The sequence below is a fragment of the Diceros bicornis genome, chromosome 18, assembly GCF_020826845.1.
Source record: "Diceros bicornis minor isolate mBicDic1 chromosome 18, mDicBic1.mat.cur, whole genome shotgun sequence".
NCBI lineage: Eukaryota > Metazoa > Chordata > Mammalia > Perissodactyla > Rhinocerotidae > Diceros > Diceros bicornis.
The window spans coordinates 18204925-18230016 of NC_080757.1; the positions used below are offsets into that span (position 1 = coordinate 18204925).

Genomic DNA, 25092 nt, shown 5'->3' on the forward strand with positions numbered 1-25092 from the left:
GTTTTCAGCACATGGATCATGCATTTTTTGTGGGATTTATACTCAAGTACTTCATTTTGGGGGCACTATAAATAGTACTTGTAGAACAGAACACATTCCAGTTGTTCACTGCTGACATAAGAAATACAAGGGATTTTTGTGTACTGATCTTATATCCTGCAACCTTGCTAAAATCACCTACATTTTTGGGGGTCCATTTGTAGACTGTGTGGGCTTTTCCAAAGTAAACAATCATGCTGTGTGTAATACAGTAAATACGTGGATAAATTTAAAAACGATTTCTTCTCTTAGATTCTGTAAAATACATGAATGTTTAAAGCAAACATTATGACGCTGAATTTTGGGCTTATAATGTTTGTAGATGTAATACATATGACAAAATAGCATGAAGGATACAGACAGGAGTACATGATTTCTACATTTTCCTTGAAGTGATTAATATTAACAAATGAACTAAAAAGAGGATGGGATATTCTTCTGGTAGTGAATAAGACAGTCAGAAAAGAAAAGTTTTAAAAAGTGTTTGTATACATAATAAAATACTATGGAGAACACAATTAAATGAGTTATGAGTAATTAAAGAAGAACACAATACTATATGTCATCTGTTGTCACTGCCTGAAAGTAAAAGAGTAAAGAAAAAAATTGGCTGTAAATCTAAAAGACAAACTTGATGCTGTTCAGAGCAAAAAAGGAGTAATTAAAAGAAAATATATACAACCAGTCATTTTGTTTCCAACCAGGAAAACTGTCTGTGAAGATCCATTTGGGAGCTTTTTTTTTTTTTTTGGTGAGGAAGGTCAGCCCTGAGCTAACATCCATGCTAATCCTCCTCTTTTTGCTGAGGAAGACCGGCTCTGAGCTAACATCTATTGCCAATCCTCCTCCTTTTGTTTTTTCCCCAAAGCCCCAGTAGATAGTTGTATGTCATAGTTGCACATCCTTCTAGTTGCTGTATGTGGGATGCGGCCTCAGCATGGCCAGACAAGCGGTGTGCCAATGCACGCCCGGGATCTGAACCTGGGCCACCAGTAGCGGAGCGCGCGCACTTAACCACTAAGCCACGAGGCTGGCCCTGGGAGCTATTTTAATGAACTAATAAGAATGATCTGAGGGGCTGGCCTGGTGGCATAGTGGTTAAGTTCACGCGCTAAGCTTCAGTGGTCCAGGGTTCGCAGGTTTGGATCCTGGGCGCAGACCTACGCACCACTCATCAAGCCATGCTGTAGTGGCATCCCACATACAAAACCCAGGAGGATGGGCACAAACTTTAGCTCAGGGCCAATCCTCCTCAGCAAAAAGAGGAAGATTGGCAACAGATGTTAGCTCAGGGCCAATCTTTCTCAGCAAAAAAAAAAAAAAAAAAAAAGATCTGAAATCACCACATTAATTATTGTAAATGGTCTTTCTATATCTCTTTCTTTCTTTTTTTTTTTTGTGAGGAAGATGGGCCCTGAGCTAACATCTGCCAATCCTCCTCTTTTTGCTGAGGAAAACTGGCCCTGGGCTAACATCCATGCCCATCTTCCTCCACTTTATATGGGATGCCGCCACAGCATGGCTCGACAAGCGGTGCGTCGGTGCACGCCTGGAATCCGAATTGGCGAACCCCGGGCCACCACAGCGGAGCACGCGCACTTAACTGCTTGCGCCACGGGGCCGGCCCCTCTATATATCTTTTGTGTATTTATATCTTTCTCTTATAACATTAAACAATTTGCTGTAACCTTTGAAAATATAAAACTTGCCCATCTTCTGAAAGAATGCAGATTAGTAAAATCTTACACTAGGAAACAAGAGGTAAATATGACATCTCATTTTTAAAAATGAAGAGAAAAAACTTGCATAAAGTGAATAAATAACTTCACTGGGATCATACGTGGTCTGCCACATTTGTTAGCAAGCTACCTGGTTCATAAGCCAGTGTTCTATGGACCATCTACTGACATCATGTTGGTTCTATTTAAGGTATATTGGAAACTAAAAGACAATGTTTATCTTCCTGGCAATCTAGATACAGTGGTCCTTTTGGACATCTGACTCTCTAGTTTGGTTTCAAATACTTATTATGATACCAGTCCTTGATTAGATTGCCTGGTGAGACAGCCAGCAGAGCTGGCTCAATTAGAGTATTTTTAAACTTAAGGTGATCCCTACTGCCAATTAATGACAATCAAAGATATGTTATAAGAACTACTTTTAATCACCTAAAAAATTTGAGGAGAAGGTCCTTCCTCTATATAGTCTATAGATTAACACTGCACATTCATCCCTGTCGTGGGGTGGGGGTGAGAGGAAACATAAAAACAGAAGCACACGCTCAAGCGCACACCCTCAGATATGCAACGCATATATACACACAGGTTTATCTATACCACAAAATATGAAGGTTAGTGACCTAGAAATGGAATTACTGCAAAAATATTCAATTCTGGGCTACATTCAAACTTTGCTCGTCTACATGGTACATGTTTCCTGATATCAAGAAAATTAACAGAAAACACCTGCTCTGAGCAGTTACCTGACTCCTCTATGCTTTCATGCAATGATTCCTGGGGTTGTCCTAAACTGAACCTAGGTTTCCTGACTTCCTAAGTCATCTTTTTTTTGGTTTCCCTCCTTCATTTTACTATACAAATCTGTCAAAAATAAGTAAAGTTGGTATAGCACAGTGAACCTCTGTTATGCCTTCTACTGGGTCAGAAGTTGGCACTTTTTCTATAAAGAGCAAGATATTAAATATTTTAGGCTTTGTGGGCCAAATACACATTCTTCTTCTTGCTCTGTTGCATATTCTTCTTCTTCTTCTTTTTTTTTTGGTGAGGAAGACTGGCTCTGAGCTAACATCTGTGCCAATCTTTCTCTATTTTTTTTGTACGTGGGATGCCGCCACAGCATGGCTTGATGAGTGGTGTGTATGTTCACACCTGGGATCCAAACCCACAAACCCCAGGCCCCCAAAGCAGACTGCATGAACTTAACCATAAAACCACCAGGCCAGCCCCTTCTTCTTTTTTTTAATGTAGCAACCATTCTTAGTCTGGAAGCTGAGCAAAAATAATTCACAGGCTGGATCTGGCCCACAGGCTGGATCTCACCCTTGGTTCCAAAGTACTTCTTCATATATCTCCTGAGAATACGAACATTCTCTTGAATAACCACAGTACAATTACCAAATTTAGGAAATTTAGCATTGATATAATACTATTATCCAGCGTATATAGAGTCCATATTCAAATTTCACCAATTACCTTAGTAATGTCCTTTATGGAATTTTTTTTTCCAATCCAGGATCATACATTGTACTTACCCATGGGTTAAGCTTAAGTCAGCTCCTGATATCTAGCTTAGACCAACTTGCTTTCATTGCCCCTATTGGATCCTTATTTCTGGGACTATGAGACTTTCTCTCTCAACCACGGCTCTCTGAAACAATTCAGCCTGGGTGGGACAACCACAGAAACTATTTCATAAGGAGGTCCAAATACTAGAGAATCACTTCCCTCCCCAATAATTTTCTTCCACAGTTGAGGCACTACAATGTGCGCCCTCTTATCTTGTCAGAAAACAAGTTCTCTCGAGTCTACCAATTAAACTTTAATCAGCAAAAAGAGGAGGATTAGCATGGATGTCAGCTCAGGGCTAGTCTTCCTCACGAAAAAAAAAAAAAAGAAACTTTAACTCTAAAATGTGTATTCACCTCTCCATCTTCATTGCCACGATCTAGTTTAAGCTCTCAGTATTTCTTTCCTAAATTATTACAAAAGCTACATAATCAGCCTCCTTTCTTTGATCTTTGACCTTTGACACATGCCAATCTTTCCTCCACACTGCCACAAGAATAAACTTTCTATATCATAAATGGAAATATATTTCTGTTGCACTTCAGTGGCTACTTCAAGACTTCAGAATAAAGCCCACATTTCTCAGTATAGCGTAGGAGCCTCTCTTCAAGAGTCCTTGCTTGTCTTTCTTTTTTACCTTTCTCAGTTCCCACTACAACCTCAATTCAAAACATAGCCACTTCAGTCATATACTTCAATAAAGACTACTGACAAGTTCTGGATTTGGGATAATGCAATTTTACAGCTTTATTTAAAATTTTTAAATCACTGATATTTTGCCAATATACGATTTAATTCAGTCCCTTTAACGAAAGGAAAAGGACAATAAAATTACTTCCCCCACTGGACAGATCATACAGGCAGATCTAAAGAACAGAAAAAACCTAGTGAAATTCTATACTTTTTAATATTAACAACGGAAGATCAATTTCTCAAAAAAACATATTATCTTTAACAGAAGGATATATGAAAAGCCCATGCAAGTACAAATAATATCAACCAAGGGAAATTTCAGTACTAATTCTTGCCATGATCCCTGTGTTAGACTTTCTCTGAAGCCCAAAATAACCGTAAAAGCAGGCAATATATGTAAAACAATTGTATGATACTACTGGAGAGCAACACATGCAGGCAAAGCTTTAGAGAATAGAATCTTTGAGAGAAGAATAGTATACAAAGAGAGCTGTAAATTTACTCCAGCTTCATCCCTGAACTTGTGCTATAGGAAAACAGAGCCAAGAAGGATGCTAGGCTGAGGAGACAAAGGCCAGAGACCAGAGCTTCCAAAGCATCTGGGACTTAAAAAGCACAATCTCAGAAGAGAAAGCTTCTCAAAAGAAGAAGAGAAAAAGAGAAGCAGCAGCTCAAAAAACTGCAAATTCTCCTCAAGTAGTCAACTCCTAAGTATGTATCTGCATGATAAGACTCCCAGAAATCCAGGAGAAAATAGCAGCTGGAGGACTAAAGAGATAAGCAGAACTTTCAGAAGAGAAGAAGCGCTGGAGAGATGGAGGTTGGAACTCAAACCCCACCAAAATGATTGAGCCTTGATAAACACCCCAGACATTCAGTTGGGATCCCAGAAGAGCCATGTTTTAAGAGTAAGGGCCGAGGTCCAGTATTAAGGGCAAAACTGACATCAACTAACCCTAACAAAGCCTAAAACCAAGCCTCAAGGTGATTCCACCAGTACACTATCAGCTTGCCAAAAGACAATGTCACTGGTCTTGGAGCAAAAGTAACATCATCCAAAACATCTACACATTCTCCTCTATAATGAAGAGCAACCAATCAAAACTCATAAGGCATGCTAAAAAAGTGGACCAAATATTGAAAAGGAAAAAATTGGAAACATAAATACACCCAACAGAAATTCAAATATGGGGGTTACCAGAGACTTAAACAAACAAACAAAAAGGGAAGCAAATGGACATTTTAGAAGAAAATATATGAGAAAAATTCCACAAAGAACAGGAGAAAGACAGTTGAAATACTGTAAGGTTTTTATATTGTTTGAGAAATGGTAATAAAAGTGCTAATTTAACTATAATAAGTCAAGAATATATATTATAATCTCTAGGGTAACAACTGAAAAATAATAAAAGAATGCATAACCAAAAGGTTCATATAGGAAAAAATATATTAATCAAGTCTTTTTATTTGCTGTAATTTGATACTTTGGCATCTGGGGAATTGATAACAGGTAGGGACTGCCACTCCCAGATTTAGCTAATTCCTGGAGATAGCAAAAAGGACATCTTTCATATACAAGCCACCCATCTAGAGCCCAAATCTCCAATGACCTCACACTCTGAGCCCTCTATCCCCTGCTCTAATCACCACAGGGCCAAGTACCAGACAACTAGGGACAGCCCCTATACTCCAAACCAGCTGAAATTATTTCAACTAGCTAATCCCAAACTTGCTTACCCTGCCTCCCCTATTTCTTCCCACAGAAACCAGAGCGAAGCCTCTTGCCCACGTTTTTCCCTTGCATACTCTGCCTCCTCACTGACACCAGTGCTTCCCCACGTGGTCCCCTCTGGCATGGTGTGCCCCCTTCTCTTGGCATCTGTGAGTATAACAAACTATCTTCCCAATGACAGTTGTTATCTGATCTGTTTGGCCTCCCTATAACTAATAACAATAAAATCTATATTTTAAAACAAAAAATAACAATAAACAACGCTAAAGATGGCAAGGACAAGAACAAAGGAAGAACAGATAGGATAAACAAATCAAATAGGAGAAAATAGGCTTATGCCCAACTATTTTAGTAATTGCAGCAAGTATAAATAAGCAAAACACTCCAATTAAAACAAAGATGAGACAGAGAAAAAGCTCCTTGACATTGATCTTGGCAGCGATTTTCTGGATATAACACCAAAAGCACAAGTAACAAAAGCAAAAGTAAATAAGTGGGACTACATCAAATTAAAAAACTTCTGCACAGCCAAAGAAACAATCAAAAAAATGAAAAGGCAATCTAAGGAATGAGAGAAATATTTGCAAATCATATGTCTGATAAGGGGTTAACATCCAAAATATATAAAGAACTTATATAATTCAATACCAAAAAAAAAACCTGATTAAAAAATGGGCAGAGGCCCTGAACAGACATTTTTCCAAAGAAGACATATAGATGGCCAACAGGTACATGAAAAGGTACCCAACATCACTAATCCTCAGGGAAATGCAAACCAAAACCACAATGTGATAGCACCTCACATCAGTTAGAATGTCTCTTAACAAAAAGACAAGGGATAAGTGTTGGCAAGGCTGTGCAGAAAAGGGAACCTTTGTGCCCTGTTGGTGGGAATGTAAACTGGTATAGCCATTAAAGAAAACAGTAAGGAGGTTCCTCAAAAAATTAAAAATAGAACAACCGTATGATCCAGCAACCCCACTTTTGGGTGTATATCCAAAGCAATTGAAATCAGGATCTCAAAGAGATATCTGCACCTCCATGTTCACTGCAGCATTATTCACAATAGCCAAGATATGGAGATAACCATACACTGAAGTGTCTGTCAAAGGATGAATGCATAAGGAAGACGTGGTGTGTGTATACACACACACATACACGTACATAAAATGGAATATTATTCAGCCATGAAAAAGAAGGAAATCCTGCCATTTACAACAACTTGGATGAAACTTAAAGGCATTATGCTACGTGAAATAAGTCAGAAAAAGAAAGACAAAGCCAGCCCTGATGGTCTAGTGGTTAAAGTTTCACACTCTCCGCCTCGGTAACCCAGGTTCATTTCCCAGTCATGGAACCACACCACCCGTCAGTTGCCACGATGTGGCAGGGGCTCACATAGAAGAACTAGAAGGACTTACAACTAGGATATACAACCATGCACTGGGGCTTTGGGGAGAAGAAGAAGTGGGGGGGGAAGATTGGCAACAGATGTTAGCTCAGGGCAAATCATTCCCTGCAAAAGACAAAAGAAAGACAAATACTGTATGTTATCACTTATATGTAGAATCTAAAAAAGTTGAACTCAGAGAAACAGAGAGTACAGTCGTGGTTACCAGGAACTGGGGGGTGGGAGGAATGGGGAGATACTGATCAAAGGGTACAAACTTCCAGTTACAAGATTATCAAGTTCTGGAAATCTAATGAGCAGCATGGTGATTACAGTTAATACTGTATTATATACTTGCAAGTCACTAAAACAGTAGATCTTAAATGTTCTCACTATAAAAAGGAAATGGTAATTATGTGAGGGGATGGAGGTGTTAGCTAATGATATAGTGGTAATCATTTTGCAATCTAAAAATGTATCAAATCAAAACATTGCAGGGCCCGCCTGGTGGCGTAGCGGTTAAGTGCGTGCGCTCCGCTGCTGGCGGCCCGGGTTCGGATCCCGGGCGCGCACCGACGTACCGCTTCTCCTGCCATGCTGAGGCCGCGTCCCACATACAGCAAGTAGAAGGATGTGCAACTATGACATGCAACTATCTGCTGGGGCTTTGGGGGAAAAAATAAATAAATAAATAAAATTATAAAAAAAAAAAACATTGCACACCTTAAACTTATATAATGTTGTATGTCAATTATATCAAAATAAAGGTGGAAAAATATCCTGGGGAAAACAACAACAACGATGAGAAACACTTCAGATATAATGCTCCAGAAAAAATAAACGAAAAAGAATGGAAAAAGAGATACGAAGTAAGCATTAGCCAAAGAAAGCTGCCTGAGTAACATCAAAGTAGATTTTAAAGCAAGAAAGATAAAGAGTGAAATTTTGCAATGATAAAGGAACAATTCAACATGAAGATACAATAATCCTAAATTTGTATATTTCTAGTAACGTAACTTAGAAATGCATAAAGTACAGACAAAACTAAAAGGAAAAAAGGATCAATCCATAATCAGTGGAATTTTTGGGTTTTTTTGTTTTTGTGTGTGCGTGTGTGTGAGGAAGATTGGCCCTGAGCTAACATCTGCTGCTAATCCTCCCCTTTTTGCTTGAGGAAGATTGTCCCTGAGCTAACATCCATGCCATTCTTCCTCTACTTTGTATGTGGGACGCCTCCACAGCATGGCTTGATGAGTGGTGTACAGGTCTGCGCCTAGGATCCAAACCTGCGAATCCCGAGCCACTGAAGCAGAGGGCACGAACTTAACCACTACCCCAGGGCCAGGCCAGCACCCATCATCAGTGGAGATTTTTAAATACCTCTTTCAGTTACTGATAGAACATGTAGACCAAAAACAAACAAATGAAATCAGAAAGGATGTAAAACATCTGAAGAATATAATCAATGAACATTACCTACCTGACATACATAGATCATTACACCCAACAAACTGCAGAATATATCTAATTTTCCCGTGCACACATTGGCAGAAAATATTCACAAAACGCATACTGACAAGCATCCAGGGTATACAAAGAACTCCTACAACTCAAAAAAAGAAAAGCAACCCAATTTTTAAAAAATTGACAAAACATTTAAACAGACAGTTCCCAGAGATATGTGAATGACCATTAAGTCTGTGAAAAAGTGCTCAACATCACCAGTCATCAGGGAAATATACATTAAAACCTCATTGAAATACCATTACACACCCACCAGAACGACTCAAATTAAAATGACTGTCAACACCTAATGTGAGAGAGGATATGGAGCAAACAGAATTCTCACACACTGTTGATGGGAGCGTAAAATTTCTACATCTTAATGAAAAAAAGTCTGACAATTGGTTATAAAACTAAATACACACCTGTTCTAAGATCCAACAATTCCATCCCAGGTATTTAATTAAGAGAAATGAAAAATTTGGTCCACAAAAAGACTTGTATATCAAAAAACTTTAAATCACAAAAGGTTACAAGAAACAAAGAAGGACATTATATATTAATAAAGGTTCAATACAGCAAGAAGATATAACAATGATAAACATTTACACACCTAATGATAGATCATCAAAATATATAAAGCAAAAATTGATGGAATTGAAGGGAGATATAAATTCTACAATATCAGAGACTTCTATTTCCGATGCATAATAATGGAGACACCAATCAGACAGGGATAAGTAATAAAGTAGAAGACTTAATACAATAAACCAACTAGATCTAATAGACACATACAGAACACTCTACCCAACAACAGAATATACATTGTTCTCAAGCACACATGGGACATTTTCCAGGAAAGAGCAAATGTTAGGTCACAAATCAAGTATCAACAGATTTTAAAAGATAGATATCATACAAAGAATCTTCTTTGACCACAATGAGATGAAGTTAGAAATCAATAACAAAAAAGGAAAACTGGAAAATTCACAAAATTGTGGAAATTAAACCACACACTTTTCAACAACCAATGAATCAAAGAAATCACAGGGGTAATTAGAAATAGAGATGAAGGAAAACAAAAATACAACATATCAAAACTTATGGAACCAAGTGAAAGTGGTGCTCAGGAAGAAATTTATAGCTATAAATACTTACATTAAAAAACAAGCAAGATCTCAAATTAACAACCTAACTTTACAACTTAAGGAATTAGAAAAAGAAGAACAAACTAAGCCTAAAGCTAGCAGAAGGAAGGAAATAGTCATGTGCCACTTAACGATGGGGATACATTCTGAGAAATGTGTCGTTAGGCGATCTTGTCTTTGTGCAAACATCAAAGAGTATACTTACGCAAACCTAGATGGTATAGTCTACTACACACCTAGGCTATATGGTACTAATGTTATGGGACCACTATTGTATATGCAGTCTGTCTTTGACCAAAAAGTTGTCATGTAGTGCATGACTGTACTGCCAAAAATGTGTCTATTAGATCTAGTACAAACCTAGTAGGATGATTACAATCAAAATAACAGGCGTTGGCAAGGATTTGGAGTAACTGGAACTCTAGTACATTGCTGGTGGGAATGGAAATGGTGCAGCCAGTATGCTGCAATTTGGCAGTTACTCAAAAAGTGAAACATAGAATTACCATGTGATCCAGTATTTTCACTCCTAGGTACATACCCAAATTTGAAAACAGGGACTCAAACAGATATTTGTATGCCAATGTTCATTGTAGCATTTATTCACAATAGCCAAAAAGTGAACACAATCTAGTGTCCAACAATAGACGAATGGATAAACAAACCATGGCATATACATACAATGAAATATTACTCGGCTATAAAAAGGAATGAAATACTGAAACACGCTACAACATGGATGACCTGCGAAGTGATTACGCTTTACGTTATACTAAGTAATATAAGCTATACATGAAAGGAAAATATTGTATGATTCCATTTATATGAAATATCTAGAATAGGCAAATACGTAGACACAAAAAGTAAATAAGAGGTTACCAGGAGCTGGGTGGAGGGGGAAATGAGGAGTTATTGCTAACGGATACAGAGTTTCTGTTGGGGTGATAGATAGTGGTAATGGTTGTACAACATTGTGAGTGTAATTAATGCCACAAACTGTGCATTTAAAAATAGTTAAAATGGGGGCTGGCCCGGTGGCGCAAACAGTTAAGTGCGCGTGCTCCGCTGCGGCGGCCCGGGGTTTGCCAGTTCGGATCCCGGGTGCACACTGACGCATCACTTGGCAAGCCATGCTGCGGCAGCGTCCCATATAAAGTGGAGGAAGATGGGCACGGATGTTAGCCCAGGGCCAGTCTTCCTCAGCAAAAAAAGAGGATTGGCAGATATTAGCACAGGGCTGATCTTCCTCACCAAAAAAATAAATAAATAAAAAATTAAAATAAAAAAAATGGTTAAAATGGCAAATTTGATGATTTTTTTTTAGCATAAAATACACACACACGAAGAAAAGACTGGTACATATCCAAATAATAATCTTAAATTCTACAACACTAAAATTGACTCTGTATGGGACTTTACAGAAGTCGGTGTTCTGCAATATTTAATTCTATGGCAATGAAAGTCATAAGATTCCAAAAAACAGTTTGCTGAAAATTCTAAACATGTAAGTTTAAGTAAAATAATATTCTTTCCCATTTTTTCAATAATCCAAGAAGCTCAATAAATAAAACTATCTACTTTCATATTATACACACATACCCATGCACATGACTATAAAATGGACTACGGCCTATATCTCTTTATATTACTGTTTTTCACTCTGCCAGGATTGGATGTTAAGTAAATGCTGGCCACTGACATTAAGCCTTTAACACTTACAAAATACACTGCTCCAAAGCTTCCATGGCCAATTTCTCTGAGATCTGTGAAGAGCTTCTCTGGATCTTCTTTGAAGAAGAGCTCTGCAATTTCAGGGTCCTTCAGGCTGCCCGCTCGGTTAGTTGATGGCATCCTGCTGGGCAATCAGCTGTCTGATTCTAATTTTATACTGCTATCCCAATCCTTGGTTCATCTGTATGAATGAAGCCACGTTGGCATAAACTATTGTAGAGAAATAAGAAAACAAAAAAAAGTCAAGAAAAGCAAAAGCTGCTAAGAACAATTAGTATAAGATCATTTGCTGACAGCATATACAAAATTATCTCAGGCCTAGAATTTCACTGAGAAGAAAGTGTGGTCTACTAGTGTAGCAGTTCCTAAACCTGGCTCATCACCACAATGATATGTGGTGCTTAAAAAAAAAATTCCTATTATACATATAGTATATACTTATCCATCCACTTTTAAAAATTAAATAAATCTTTATATCTTGGAAGGCTTTCTGTATCAGTACTTAAAGATTTATCTAATCCTGATGCAGTGAGCCCATCAGCAGAAGAGATAATATAACACACAGACAAGGAAAACCATGCACAACAACTCAAGATGTACCCATAGTATGTTTCTAACAGGAATATTTCCATCTACTAATGATCTTCAAATATAAGAAAATACACAAAAGATTTAACTCAGTAAGCTCTTTTTCTTTTCCTTCAGATACCACATGCCAGTGTTTAATCAACTCTAACACTGATATTCCAAAGAAAAATACAATGAGAGAAGAAATGAATTTAATGCAGACAACTGCTTCCCTCATAAACCTGATTCACATTAAAATATAGCCTCTAACAAATCTGCTTCATTAGATAAGTAGACACCACAGATAACCAGCAAATTCCCTAGTGGTTCTGCTATCAGTTCCTTTATATCAGATTACTTGATTTTTAAAATGGTTGTCATAATTGAGAAGCTTCAGAACCTGGGTTCTGGAATGACACTACCTGGATATGAATCCTAGTAACACTATTTATAAGCTATTAATGTGGGTAGCCTCATTTTCATAATCTGTAAAATGAAAATAATAACCTACCTCATAGAGTAGTTGTGAGGGTTAAATGAGTTAATAAATATAAGCATAGACTAGTACTCAGACATAGTAAGAATTACATTAAATGTTAGCTATTTTAACCTGCTTATATTCACCGATAAAAAAAATAAAAATTAAAAATCTCCAAAATTGATTAGACTCCTAAGAGAAAAATATACCTCTAGCCAATTCTCCCCACACTCTTTATATAACTTTTAAGCAAGTAACTACCTGTCTCATTTTTAGTGTAGTCAACTGAACTAATTTGTGTGTGTGTGTGTGTGTGTGAGGAAGATTAGCCCTGAGCTAACATCCAACGCCAATCCTCCTCTTTTTGCTGAGGAAGATTGGCCCTGGGCTAACATCCATGCCCATCGTCCTCTACTTTACATGGGACATTGCCACAGCATGGCTTGACACTTGGTGCATCAGTCTGCGCCCAGTATCTGAACCAGAGAACCCTGGGCTGCGGAAGCGGAGCGCACGAATTTAACCATTATGCCACCGGGCCAGCCCCTCAACTAAACCAATTTTAATTCTTCCTTGAAAACTTCTTTGTAACTACATAAAACACATTTACATGTCTTTTGTACTTCTCTAAATTAACACTACATTGCAATAAAAACCCTTAAATTGGGGTCGGCCAGGCGGCGTAGCGGGTAAGTGCCCGCGCTCTGCTTCGGTGGCCCGGAGTTCTCCAGTTCGGATCCCAGGTGTGCACTGACGCACCGCTTGTCAAGCCATGCTGTGGCGGTGTGCCATATAAAAAGTAGAGGAAGATGGGCACAGATGTTAGCCCAGGGCCAATCTTCCTCAGCAAAAAGAGGAGGATTGGTATCAGATGTTAGCTCCTAGCTGATCTTCCTGACACACACACAAAAAAATCCTTAAAATTGTTAATTTGTATTCCATTTCTAACATACCTTCAAGGCTGCCCCATATTCTTCTACCAATTTCCCTGCTCTGGAAGTTCCCTGGGTTAATTACAGTTCTTCCAAGCATATGTGACCCCAGGAAAGTCACTTAACTTCTCACTAATAAAATGAGGAGATTGAACTAAATTCCATGTAAACTGTTACTACTCAATTAATCTACTTATAAAAAAATCTTCAGTGTTACTTAAAAACTTTTTAAGAACTTTGAATGATCAAGTTACAGTACCCTTATTATTAGAATTATTTTACATTAAAAATTTCTAACCAGTTCCATGATTTGCATTTTCTTTCTTATCTGCCTAGAAATTCCCACTCAAAATCTTTCAAGATTTAGATTAAATGTAATAATGTTTGTAAAATTTTAACTCTAGTAGGAAGAGCTAGTTACTCTCTCTTCATGCTCCAAAACATCCTGCAGTGTTTACTACATTATATTGCAATTATTTCTCTCTCTCTCCTAGACAGGCACGATGTGTCTCATTCATCCTTATATTACCTCTCTACATACTACACTCTACCTTGTACAGTTAATAACATAAACATTTGTTGAACTAAAAGAATAAACTTAATTCTTCTCTATCATCCCTAAAAATGATTTCGCTTCCACAAATACTTATTGAACCAGTATACGAGACTATACTATACAAAATATTAAAGTTGATAGTAGAGAAATAAAGTAAATTCATAAGAATGGCACCTCATAGAAAATCAGAGGAACAAGAAATGAAGGAATTGGAACATTTGCTCTACCAAATACCGAAAGATAACACAAAACTATCACCATCACTAGAATACTAAAAATAGGAAAGTGAATCAATAATCTAAACGAGAGTCCAGAAACAAACCCATATATATGTAACTTGGAATTTAGCATACAATTAAAGAAGAAATAAATGTTAAGAGAACTGAGAACCCATTTGGAAAAAATTATAAAAATTATATCCCTATCACATACCTTATATAAACATTACTGCTAAGTAGCTTAAAGAGGCATCTCAAATCAATGAGGAAAAAATGGATTTGACAAAAATAAGTGTTAGGAGACCTTAATAGTTATTTGGAAAAAAATAAAACAACACCTGCTCCTCAAACTGAACATCAGAATTACATATGGGTCAGAAATACAAATATAAAAAATGAAACTATACATGTACTAGAAGGAAATATGAGTAAGTTCCTCTGTAATCAGGAATTAAAGAAACTTTCTTAACTATGATCCAAATCCAAAACAATAGGGAAAAAGACTGATATACTTACCAATATAAAAAAGAAAACTTGGGAGGAGAGGCCATGAAAAAAGACACTCCAAACAAAAAGACAAATGATAAGCCTGGAAAAAATGTTTGAAACTTATGTTTACAAAGGGTTAATACCCCTAATATGTAAAGAGTTGCAAAAAACAAAGAAAAAAAGAAAGTAACCTGATTTCTTAATATAGAAAGAGTTTCTAAAACAGCAAAGAAATAAACAACTCAGCAGAGATATGGGTAGTTCACAGAAAAAAAAAAGGAACAATCATTAGATATATGAAAATATGTTCAACATCACACAAAGAAAGAGAAATACAAATTAAAACTATAATAAGATTTCATTTTGTACCTATCAGAAAGGCAAAAAGTCACTACATGCTGATGGTGGGGTGGAAGGGAAATATGCACTTTCATACTCTAGTAGTGGTAATGCAAAAACAGTATGAACCCTATGAAGACAAATCTAGCAAATTCATATATGCACTTATCATTTCACACAAAAATCCCACTTTAAGGAATCCATACCGAAGATACTTATACAAAATTCAAGAAATGATAAATGCACAAAGTGAAGAACTAAAACTCATTACATTGCTGATGGGAGTGTAAAATGATTTTGGAAAACTGTTTAACAGATGCTTATCAAGTTAAATAAACTTTTACTATATGATGGAGCAATTCCTTAACTAGTTATCTTTTACTCAAAAGTATTGAAAACATAGGCATGCAAAAAGACTTGTACACAGCAGCTTTTTTTTCATAATAACCCCAAACTGCAAATATAAATGTCTATCAACAAACAAATGTATAATAAAATTATAGTATATTCACACAATGAAATACGCTTCACAGCAATAAAAGGAATAAACTACTGATACATGCAGCAACATGGATGAATTATCAAAAGCATTATGCTCAGCAAAAGAAGCCAGAAACAAAAATGTACATACTGTGTGATTCCCCTGATAAATTCTCAAATAGGCAAAACTAGTCTAAAGTGATAGATCCACAGTTCCCTGGGGCCAGCAGTGGCAAGAAAAGGGGAACTGACTACAAAAGGGCCCAGAGAAACTTTTTGAGGTAACAGAATACTCTATATCTTTGATTGGGGTAGTGAATTATACAAGTGTATACATTTGTCAAAACTCAACTGTAGACTTAAAATTGATGCATTTTACTGTATGTAAATTATATCTCAATTACATTAACAACTTTAAAAAATTAAATAAATGGCTTAAAATCTAAGTGCTATATATATAGTGCAAATTTATGAAGAAGGTATGGAAGGATACGTATTGAAATGTTAATACTTTTTCTGATAAAGTAAGTAGGGCTGTGAAGAACATTACTTGTTAGCCTAGACATCTGTATTATCTGAATTTTGATATCAACCACTCTTCTAATTTTAAGAAATTTTACTTTAAATTTGAGAAAAATAGAATATTTTTTAAATTAGAAGAATACAGACTGACTAGAGAGAACATTCAAAAGGCTATTAGCATTTTTTTAACTCAAAAAATACCAGTGCATTTAAAAATTTTGCATGTCAAAAAAATTGAGTCAAACACAAAAATTGAAATAAATATCCAGAGCAAACACAATTAAAAGTTAATACTCCCTAAATATACAGATATCACTGAAATCACTCAGAAAGTACCTAATCCAACATATAAATGACCAAAGGACATATATCAACATTCCACAAACAGGCAATATAAATAATTGAGGAAAGAAGAGAAAACTTGAAGAATAATGGGTATAGCCATGAGTTTTCTAATTCTATTTTCCTCCTTTATCTCCCGGCTTTGACTTAAGAGTGGTCTGAGTTGCAGAACTATGTTGAGGGTGCTGACAAGAAAACCCTTAAACAAATCCCCTTTCTATTCAAAGGACCAGGAAAAGGGGACCCTGTGATCTGGAGACTGGGGTAGAAAATGCCTTTTTTGTTGTTTGTTTTTTCGCTTCTCAGCCATAGAATTGCACTGCTCCAGTAAGAGAAAAACCTCTCTCTCTTGCCAGAAACACTGGGAAACAGGGCCCCTGTAGTCCAAGAAAATATGAGGGGAATTCTCGTTATTTTTTTCCCCTCCTTTCTCTTCTTTCCCTACTTCACTAAGGGCAGCCCCAGCTATGAGGAACTGTACAATGCAGAGGTCTAAAAGTTCTGAGAGAAACCTGTCTTTCTGGTCAGAGGAACTGTGAAAAGACCACTGGAGGGCCGGCCCCATGGCTTAGCAGTTGGGTACACGCGCTCCGCTGCTGGCGGCCCAGGGTTTGGATCCCAGGTGCGCACCGACGCACGGATTCTCCGGCCATGCTGAGGCCGCGTCCCACATATAGCAACTAAAAGGATGTGCAGCTATGACATACAACTATCTACTGGGGCTTTGGGGGAAAAAAAATTAAAAATTAAAAAAAAAAAAAAAGAAAAGAAAAGACCACTGGAAACTGAAGAGTATGGGGGAAATCATAGAGAGGAGAGAGGTAGAAAACAGATCCCCTAATTCTGTGTATAAACCAATACAAATACTGATTTGTGCTTGTGTAAAATAGACTCAAAAAAGTGTAGCAAAGGCTATACACTAAAGAGAACTAATCTATGATATAAACCACTGCCCACGTCCCAGACTATCACTGAGAGGCACAGTGCAGGGCAAATTGAAAGAGCACAGCGAAGGTTTTGAAAATAGAACTGGTATTAGAACCATCACCCACAGAAAGTGAGACAGAACTTACCATTTAAACTAGGTGGTGTCTGCCAAAACAAACAAATCAACATTCTCCAGAGGATATTAACAGGACTCAGAAATGACAACATAATATTCAAAATATCCAAGATAAAATCCAAAATTACTCTACATGCAAAAACAAATAAACAAAACATACACACACACAAAACTGGAAAATGTGATAAATTATCAAGAGAAAAGGACCACAAGATGCCTATTTTGAGATGACTTACGCTGGAATTATCACATAAAGACCTAAAGTAGCTATTATAACCATAATAAATGAGGTAATGGTTAACACTTTTGAAACAAGTGGAAACACATAAGTTCTCAGCAGAGAAATAGCAACTGTAAAAAAGAACCACAGGGAAAATTTAGAACTGAAAAATATAGTATGAGAAATTAAAAAAAAAAACTCACTGGATGAGCTCAACCACAGAACAGAAATGACAGACGAAAGAGTCAGTAAACTTGAAGATAGAGCAATATAAATTATCTAAACTGAACAATAGAGAGGAAAAAAGATCGAAAAAAATGAATAGAGCCTTAGTGACCAGTGGAACAATATCAAATTGTCTAAGTTTCCTTATACAACATCATTTGATGTTGTATAAGGAAAGAAAAAATAAATTGGTAGAGAAAAAAAATTTTTTTTAGTAAAGGCAGAAAACTTCCCATATTTGACAAAAGACATAAATCCAGAGATTCAAGAAGCTCAGCAAATCCCAAACAGGACAAATTCAAAGAAAATCAGGTCTAGATACATCATAATCAAAAAACTAAAAAGCAAAGATTAACTAAAATTTGAATGACCACAAATTTCTCATAAAAAACAATGGAGTCTACACAAAGGGGAAAGGTGACAAAAGGAAAGAAATGCCAACCCAGAACAGAATTCTTTATTTAGCAAATATCTTCTTCAGGAATGAAGGCAAAAAAAAAAAAAAGAGAGAGAGAGAGACTCTTAGATGAAGGAAAACTAAGAGAATCTGGTTGCCAGCAGACCTGCTCTAAAAGAAATGCAAAATATTAAAAGAAAGCTGGAGCCCATGGCGTAGTGGTTAAGTTTAGCACACTCCACTTTGGCGGCCTGGGTTCGCGGGTTCAGATCCTAGGCATGGATCTACACCACTCATCAGCCATCCTGTGGCAGCAACCCACACTCAAAATAGAGGAAGACTGGCACAGATGTTAGCTCAGAGCAAATTTGCCTCAAGCAAAAGGAGGAAGATTGGCAACAGATATAAGCTCAGGGCAAATCTTCCCCAACAACAAAAAAAAAAGAACGAAAGAAAGAAAGCTGGAGTGGCTATATCAATATCAGACAAAACAGACTTCAGAGCTAGGAAAACCACAAAGGATAAAGAGGGACATTACATAATAATATGATTCCATTCATCAAATCCTAAATTTGTATTCACCTGACAAAGAGCTTCAAGTTACATGAAGCAAAGATTGATAAAACTGAAAAAGAACTAAGACAAGTCTATAATTATACCAGGAGATTCCCAACACTCCTCTCTCAGAAATTTAAAGAAAAAGTAGTCTAGAAATACGTAGAACAACACTATCAACCAACTTGACCTAATGACATTACTAGAATATTCCATCTTACAAGAGAATATACATTGTTTTCAAGTGCACATATGATATTCACACCAAGACAGATCATATTCCGGGCCATAAACAAATCTTAACAAGTGTCATAAATTTCAATTCATATAAAATGTTATATGACATAGTGTAATTAAACTTAAAATCAGTAATAGAAAAATAACTTTTAAAAAAACCCACAAAATTTGGAAATTAAACAATACACTTTTAAGTAACCCATGGGTCAATAAAGAAGTTTCAAGAAAAATTAGAAAAGAATTTGAATTGAGTGAAAATAAAAATATAACAAAATTTTTAGGATACCGCTAATGCAGTGCTTATATAGAAATTTAAAGCACTAAATACTATATTACAAAAAAGAGAAAGATCTCAAATCAATAATCTAAGCTTCCAAATTAAGAATTTAGAAAGAAAAAAGCAAATAAAACAAAAAATAAATATAAAGAAGGAAATACTAAAGAACAGACTAGAAATCCATGAAATTAGGAAACAAAAAGCCAATAGAGAAAAATCAAGAAAACCAAAAGCTGGTTCTTTGGGGGACGGGGGATCAATAAAACTGAAAGACCTCTGCCAAACTAACCAAAGAAAATCAGAGTAGACACAAATTACCAAAAACAGAAATCAAAGGGGGATATTACTATAGACCTAAAACATTAAAAGGATGAGGAAATACAATGAACAGCTCTAAGCTCATAAATTTGATAATACAGATGAACAGACAAATTACTTGACAGATACAAACTACCAAAACTCACTCAAGAAGAAACAGATAATGTGAATAGTTATATGTATACTAAAGAAGTTAAATTCACAATTTAAAATATTTCTACACAGAAAACTCCAGTCCAGTGAAACTAGACAGTTTCACTATTAAATTCTATTAAACATTAAAGAAACAAATAATAGGGGCTGGCCCCGTGGCTTAGCGGTTGAGTGTGCGCGCTCCGCTACTGGCGGCCTGGGTTCGGATCCCGGGCGCGCGCCGACGCACCACTTCTCTGGCCATGCTGAGGCCGCGTGCCACATACAGCAACTAGAAGGATGTGCAACTATAACATACAACTATCTACTGGGGCTTTGGGGGGGAGGGGAAAAACAACGTGGAGGATTGGCAATAGATGTTAGCTCAGAGCCGGTCTTCCTCAGCAAAAAAAAGAGGATTAGCATAGAGGTTAGCTCAGGGCTGATCCTCCTCACAAAAAAAAAAAAAAGAAAGAAACAAATAATACCAGTTCTACATAACCTATTCAAACTTATAAAAGAGAGAATACTTCCCAAATCATCTTGAGGCCATCATTACCCTATCAATACCAGACAAGAACGTTACAAAAAAATGAAAATTTCTGACCAATATTCCTCAAAACATATTAGCAAAATCCTCAACAAAATATTAGCAAATCAAACCCAGCAATATATAAAAATGATACTACATCACAACCAAGTAGGATTTCTCTCAGAAATACAAGCCTGGTTCAATGTTCAGAAATCAACGTAATGCTCCATTCTAAACAAAGGAAGAAAAAACACATGATCATATCAACAAAAGCAGAAAAAGGATTTGCCAAATTCAACATCCATTCATGATAAAAACTCTCAAAAAACTAGGAATAGAAAGAAACATCGGGCCGGCCCCATGGCTTAGCGGTTAAGTGCGCGCGCTCCGCTACTGGCAGCCCGGATCGGATCCGGGCGCGCACCGACGCACCGCTTCTCCGGCCAAGCTGAGGCTGCGTCCCACGTACAGCAACTAGAAGGATGTGCAGCTATGACATACAACTATCTACTGGGGCTCTGGGGGAAAAAAATAAATAAATAAAATTAAAAAAAAAAAAGAAGGAAACATCATTAACTGGGTTAAGGTGTCTACAAAAAACCTACAGCTAACATCATACCTAAGGATTATAGACTGAAAGCTTTCCTCTCAAGATTAGAAGCAAGGTAAGGATGTTCATTTTAATCACTTTTATTCAACATCGTACTTAGAAGTTCCAGTCTGTGCAATAAGGAAAGAAAAAGAAAGAAAAGGAATATATAATAGAAAGGAAAAAATAAAACTCTCTCTAGTTGCTGATATTATTGTGTACATGAAAAATCTCAAGGAATGTACAAAACAGCAAGGGAAGAAAACGGAATATTTAGAAATAAATCTAAAAATATTTGAGCAGAATTTATATATTAAGAATAAAACCCTGACGAAAGAAATCAGTTGACTACATGGAGAGATGTATGATGTTCACGGACTGAATGATTCAATATTGTTAGGAGGTCAGTCCTCCCCAAATTGATCCTAAAATTCAATGATTCATAGATTCAACACAATCTCAATCGAAATCCACAAGAATTTTTTGTAGATATCAACAAACTGATTCTAAAATCTATATGAAAAGGCAAAGGTTCCAAATTAGTCAAAACAATTTTTAAAAAGCAGAATAAAGTTGGGGAACTCACACTACCAGATTTCAAGACTTAATACAAAGAAAGCTACAATAATCAAAACGGTGTGGCAGGGGCCGGCCCCGTGGCTTAGCGGTTAAGTGAGCGCGCTCCGTTACTGGCGGCCCAGGGTTCGGATCCCGGGCGCACACCGACACACTGCTTCTCGGGCCATGCTGACACCGCATCCCACATACAGCAACTAGAAGGATGTGTAACTATGACATACAACTATCTACTGGGGCTTTGGGGGAAAAAAAAGGAGGAAGATTGGCAATAGATGTTAGCTCAGAGCCGGTCTTCCTCAGCAAAAAGAGGAGGATTAGCACGGATGTTAGCTCAGGGCTGATCTTCCTCACAAAAAAAAAAAAAAAAAAGGTGTGGCAATAATAAAAGGAAGGACACATAGTCCAATGAAACAAAACAGAAGGACAGAAACAGACCCACACAAATATGGTCAATTGATTTTTGACAAAGGTACACTAGAGAAAAGATAATCTTTTTTGAAAAATGGTGCTACAGCAACTGGACATTCATATGTATAAAAATGAACTTTGATATCTCACACCTTACAGAAAAATTGACTCAAAATAGTTCCTTTATCTCAATGCAAAAAGTTAGCACTATAAAATGTTTAGAAGAAAACACAAGAGAAAATCTTCGTAACCTTAAGTTAGTCAGAGTTCTTGTACATTACACCAAAAGCATAACCCATAAATGGCAAAATTGATAATTTGGACTTCATCAAAATTAAAAACGTTTATTCTTGCAAAGGACACTTTTAAAAGAAAAAAATGAAGTCAAGCCAAAGACTGGGAAAAATTATTTTCAAATCACATATCTGAAAAAGGATATGTATCCAAAATATATAAAGAACTCTCAAAAAACTCCCAAAAGAAACTACTATAAATGTCAGGATAGTCGTTACTTCAGGGAAAAGGAGGAGTTGTGATTGAGGTGAGACATATGGGGGAACTTCTGAAATGGCTGGCAAAGTTCTATTTCTTACCTTAGGTAGTAGTTACAAGAGAATTTTATTTATAATAATTCATTAAGCTATATATTTGTTTTGTGAATTTTCTGTATCTGTGTTTGATTTTATAATAAAAAGAATAAATACAAAACATTATATACCTAATATAATTTCTGCAAAGAGGGCAATACAACAAAATTATATGGATTATTTTTAGGTAGTTATGGCCAGTATTATGGACAACATTCACAAGTCTATACTTTCCTTATGTTCCAAATTTTCAACAATAATCGTATGTTCAATTTCTACAACCAGGAAAAAAGATAAAGAAAAAAGACTCAATAACATTTTTGCATGTTCTCTGGACTGTTAGAAGACAGAAAAGATGAAAAATAAAATGTACAAAAATATGAGAACTCCAATAAAGTTAGAAATTCCTGAAATATACCATTACACTGTTAGGCTAGAGTTAATAGTATCCATTGCATAACTGCTTCTTTTCTATACATCTTCAAATTCCCAAAAGGAAAGTACTTTACTATAAAAACAGCACCATCTTGGTTGCCCTGCACCCATTCAGAACATTGCTACAACAGAGTCATCAATGTAAAACTGACAAAGGCACTTGATTTCAGTCTTGTCCATTTTAAAAAGCTATTATGAAAAACTACAGGAAAAGAAAGAACACAGAGGAGCTTTCCAAAGCAACCCCAATCATAAACTCCTTAATTTCTCCCGTCTGCTGAACATGACTATTAACTCCAAGTACAGGACTAATACAGCTTGATAAACTACAGGCCAGGCTTAAAAGATAGAAATATTTGTAACAAGTTCTAAAAGGTACTATGAGACTGCACATGCAATCATCTTCAAAAAAAAAAAAAAAGGCTATTAGATTACATTTTAAAAATATCTAATCTGTTCTTAGGGAAAATATCATTATAGTAACTTACTATATCCTTCTTACTAAAAGAGAAGAGTAAAAAGAAACTAACAATTTGATAAACAGCAAATGAGATCTCATTTGTTTCTGGTTCCACAAAAATAGACTTGAAAAGCTTACCATTTATTAGGCTATTTAGGGTTGGATGTAAAGGCATATATACAATTTTTGTGGGTGGTACCATTTAGTTCAATCCTAAAGCATACATCTCAAAGAAAGATGATGAAACTACAATAAAAAACTCAATATAATTTATTTTAAAATCTCAAACCAAAATAGAATTTTCAGAATTAAATAACTGTTTCACATCTGCAAAACACAGTCAAATAGTTGACAATAACATCAGTCAAAGCACCAGAAAGAAGATGGGGGAAGGGTGCTACTGATAATCACAGTATATTCAGTATTACTTGAGGAATGCCCCTTGGATGAACAGTGATGATGTCATGGTATTCCATCCTTTAAGAGCCTTCAGATTTTTCACAAAAAGGACATTGTTGGTCTTAAGCTACTGCTTCAATACCATAAAGCCCTTTTCCCTACATCTGCTAATCAGAGGGTTCAGTCTTAGAAAACAGCCAACTTAGTCAAACGTTCAAGCCCTTTAAAGAAAAACTGTCTCTTTACACAGAACTGGCAGAGAGGCATTATACTATCTACTATATCCTCCCTCAACAGACAGACAGACACCTACATACGTCACTATACCAATAACTAGAACGACAAATACAACTGAGAAATGTCATCAGTAAGATAAACGTGACATTACAGGAATTCATATTAGGCTTAACCTACACAGAACTGATTTGATGCCTGGTGTTTCAACCTACTTATAAATATTATATATAATTACAAAAGTTTAAGGTTGGAAAACCTTAACAGATTATTTGGTTCCAAAAGTTCACATGTCTTTTCTCAAAAGCATATGGCCAATTAATGGTGGGGAATACAGAATCAATTTCCTGAACCACAGTCTAGTACTTCAAACTGAAATGAAGGAGAAAGATAAAAAGCAAGGATAATATTGTTAAAGATTTCATTGGGTTGTTGGGTAGAAAAGCATGCATGGGGGCAGTATTATAAATACTGTTTAATTTGGAGCATTGATAAAGACGTGAAGATTTAGTTTTGTTTTGTTTTGTTTTTTTGCTGAGGAAGATTCTCCCTGAGCTAACATCTGTTGCCAATCTTATTTTTGTTTGAGGAAGATTTGCCCTGAGCTAACATCGGTGCCAATCTTCCTCTATTTTGTATGTGGGTCACTGCCACAGCATGGCCACCAACGAGTGGTATAGGTCCACGCCTGGGAACTGAACCTGGGCCACCAAAGCAGAGTGCGTTGAACTTAACCACTAGGCCACAGGGCTGGCCCCCAAGATTTAGTTTTTTTATAAAACAAGATATAGATGTGTAAGTAATACGTAACCATATATAAAAAAATAAGAAAGTATATCTCTATACACACACTATGAATCTATGAAAGGATACATCAGAAATAGGGGTGTTTGAGAGACATTGTTTTCCCATGGATCCTTTCTACCTTTCAAATTTTTATTCCCCAAATGCACGCATAACTTTTCTTTTTTTTTTTGAATT

General features: G+C 36.4%; 1 protein-coding gene across 1 annotated transcript in view; it reads right to left on the minus strand.

Moving 5' to 3' along the window:
• The window catches only part of TAOK1 (TAO kinase 1), a 139244-nt gene that overhangs the window by 71278 nt on the left and 42874 nt on the right, over positions 1-25092 (minus strand). Inside the window, exon 2 of the mRNA XM_058560201.1 lies at positions 11530-11751. Within this exon, the coding sequence (XP_058416184.1) occupies positions 11530-11661 (132 nt within the window). The 5' untranslated portion in view covers positions 11662-11751. The remainder of the gene's footprint in view (positions 1-11529; positions 11752-25092) is intronic.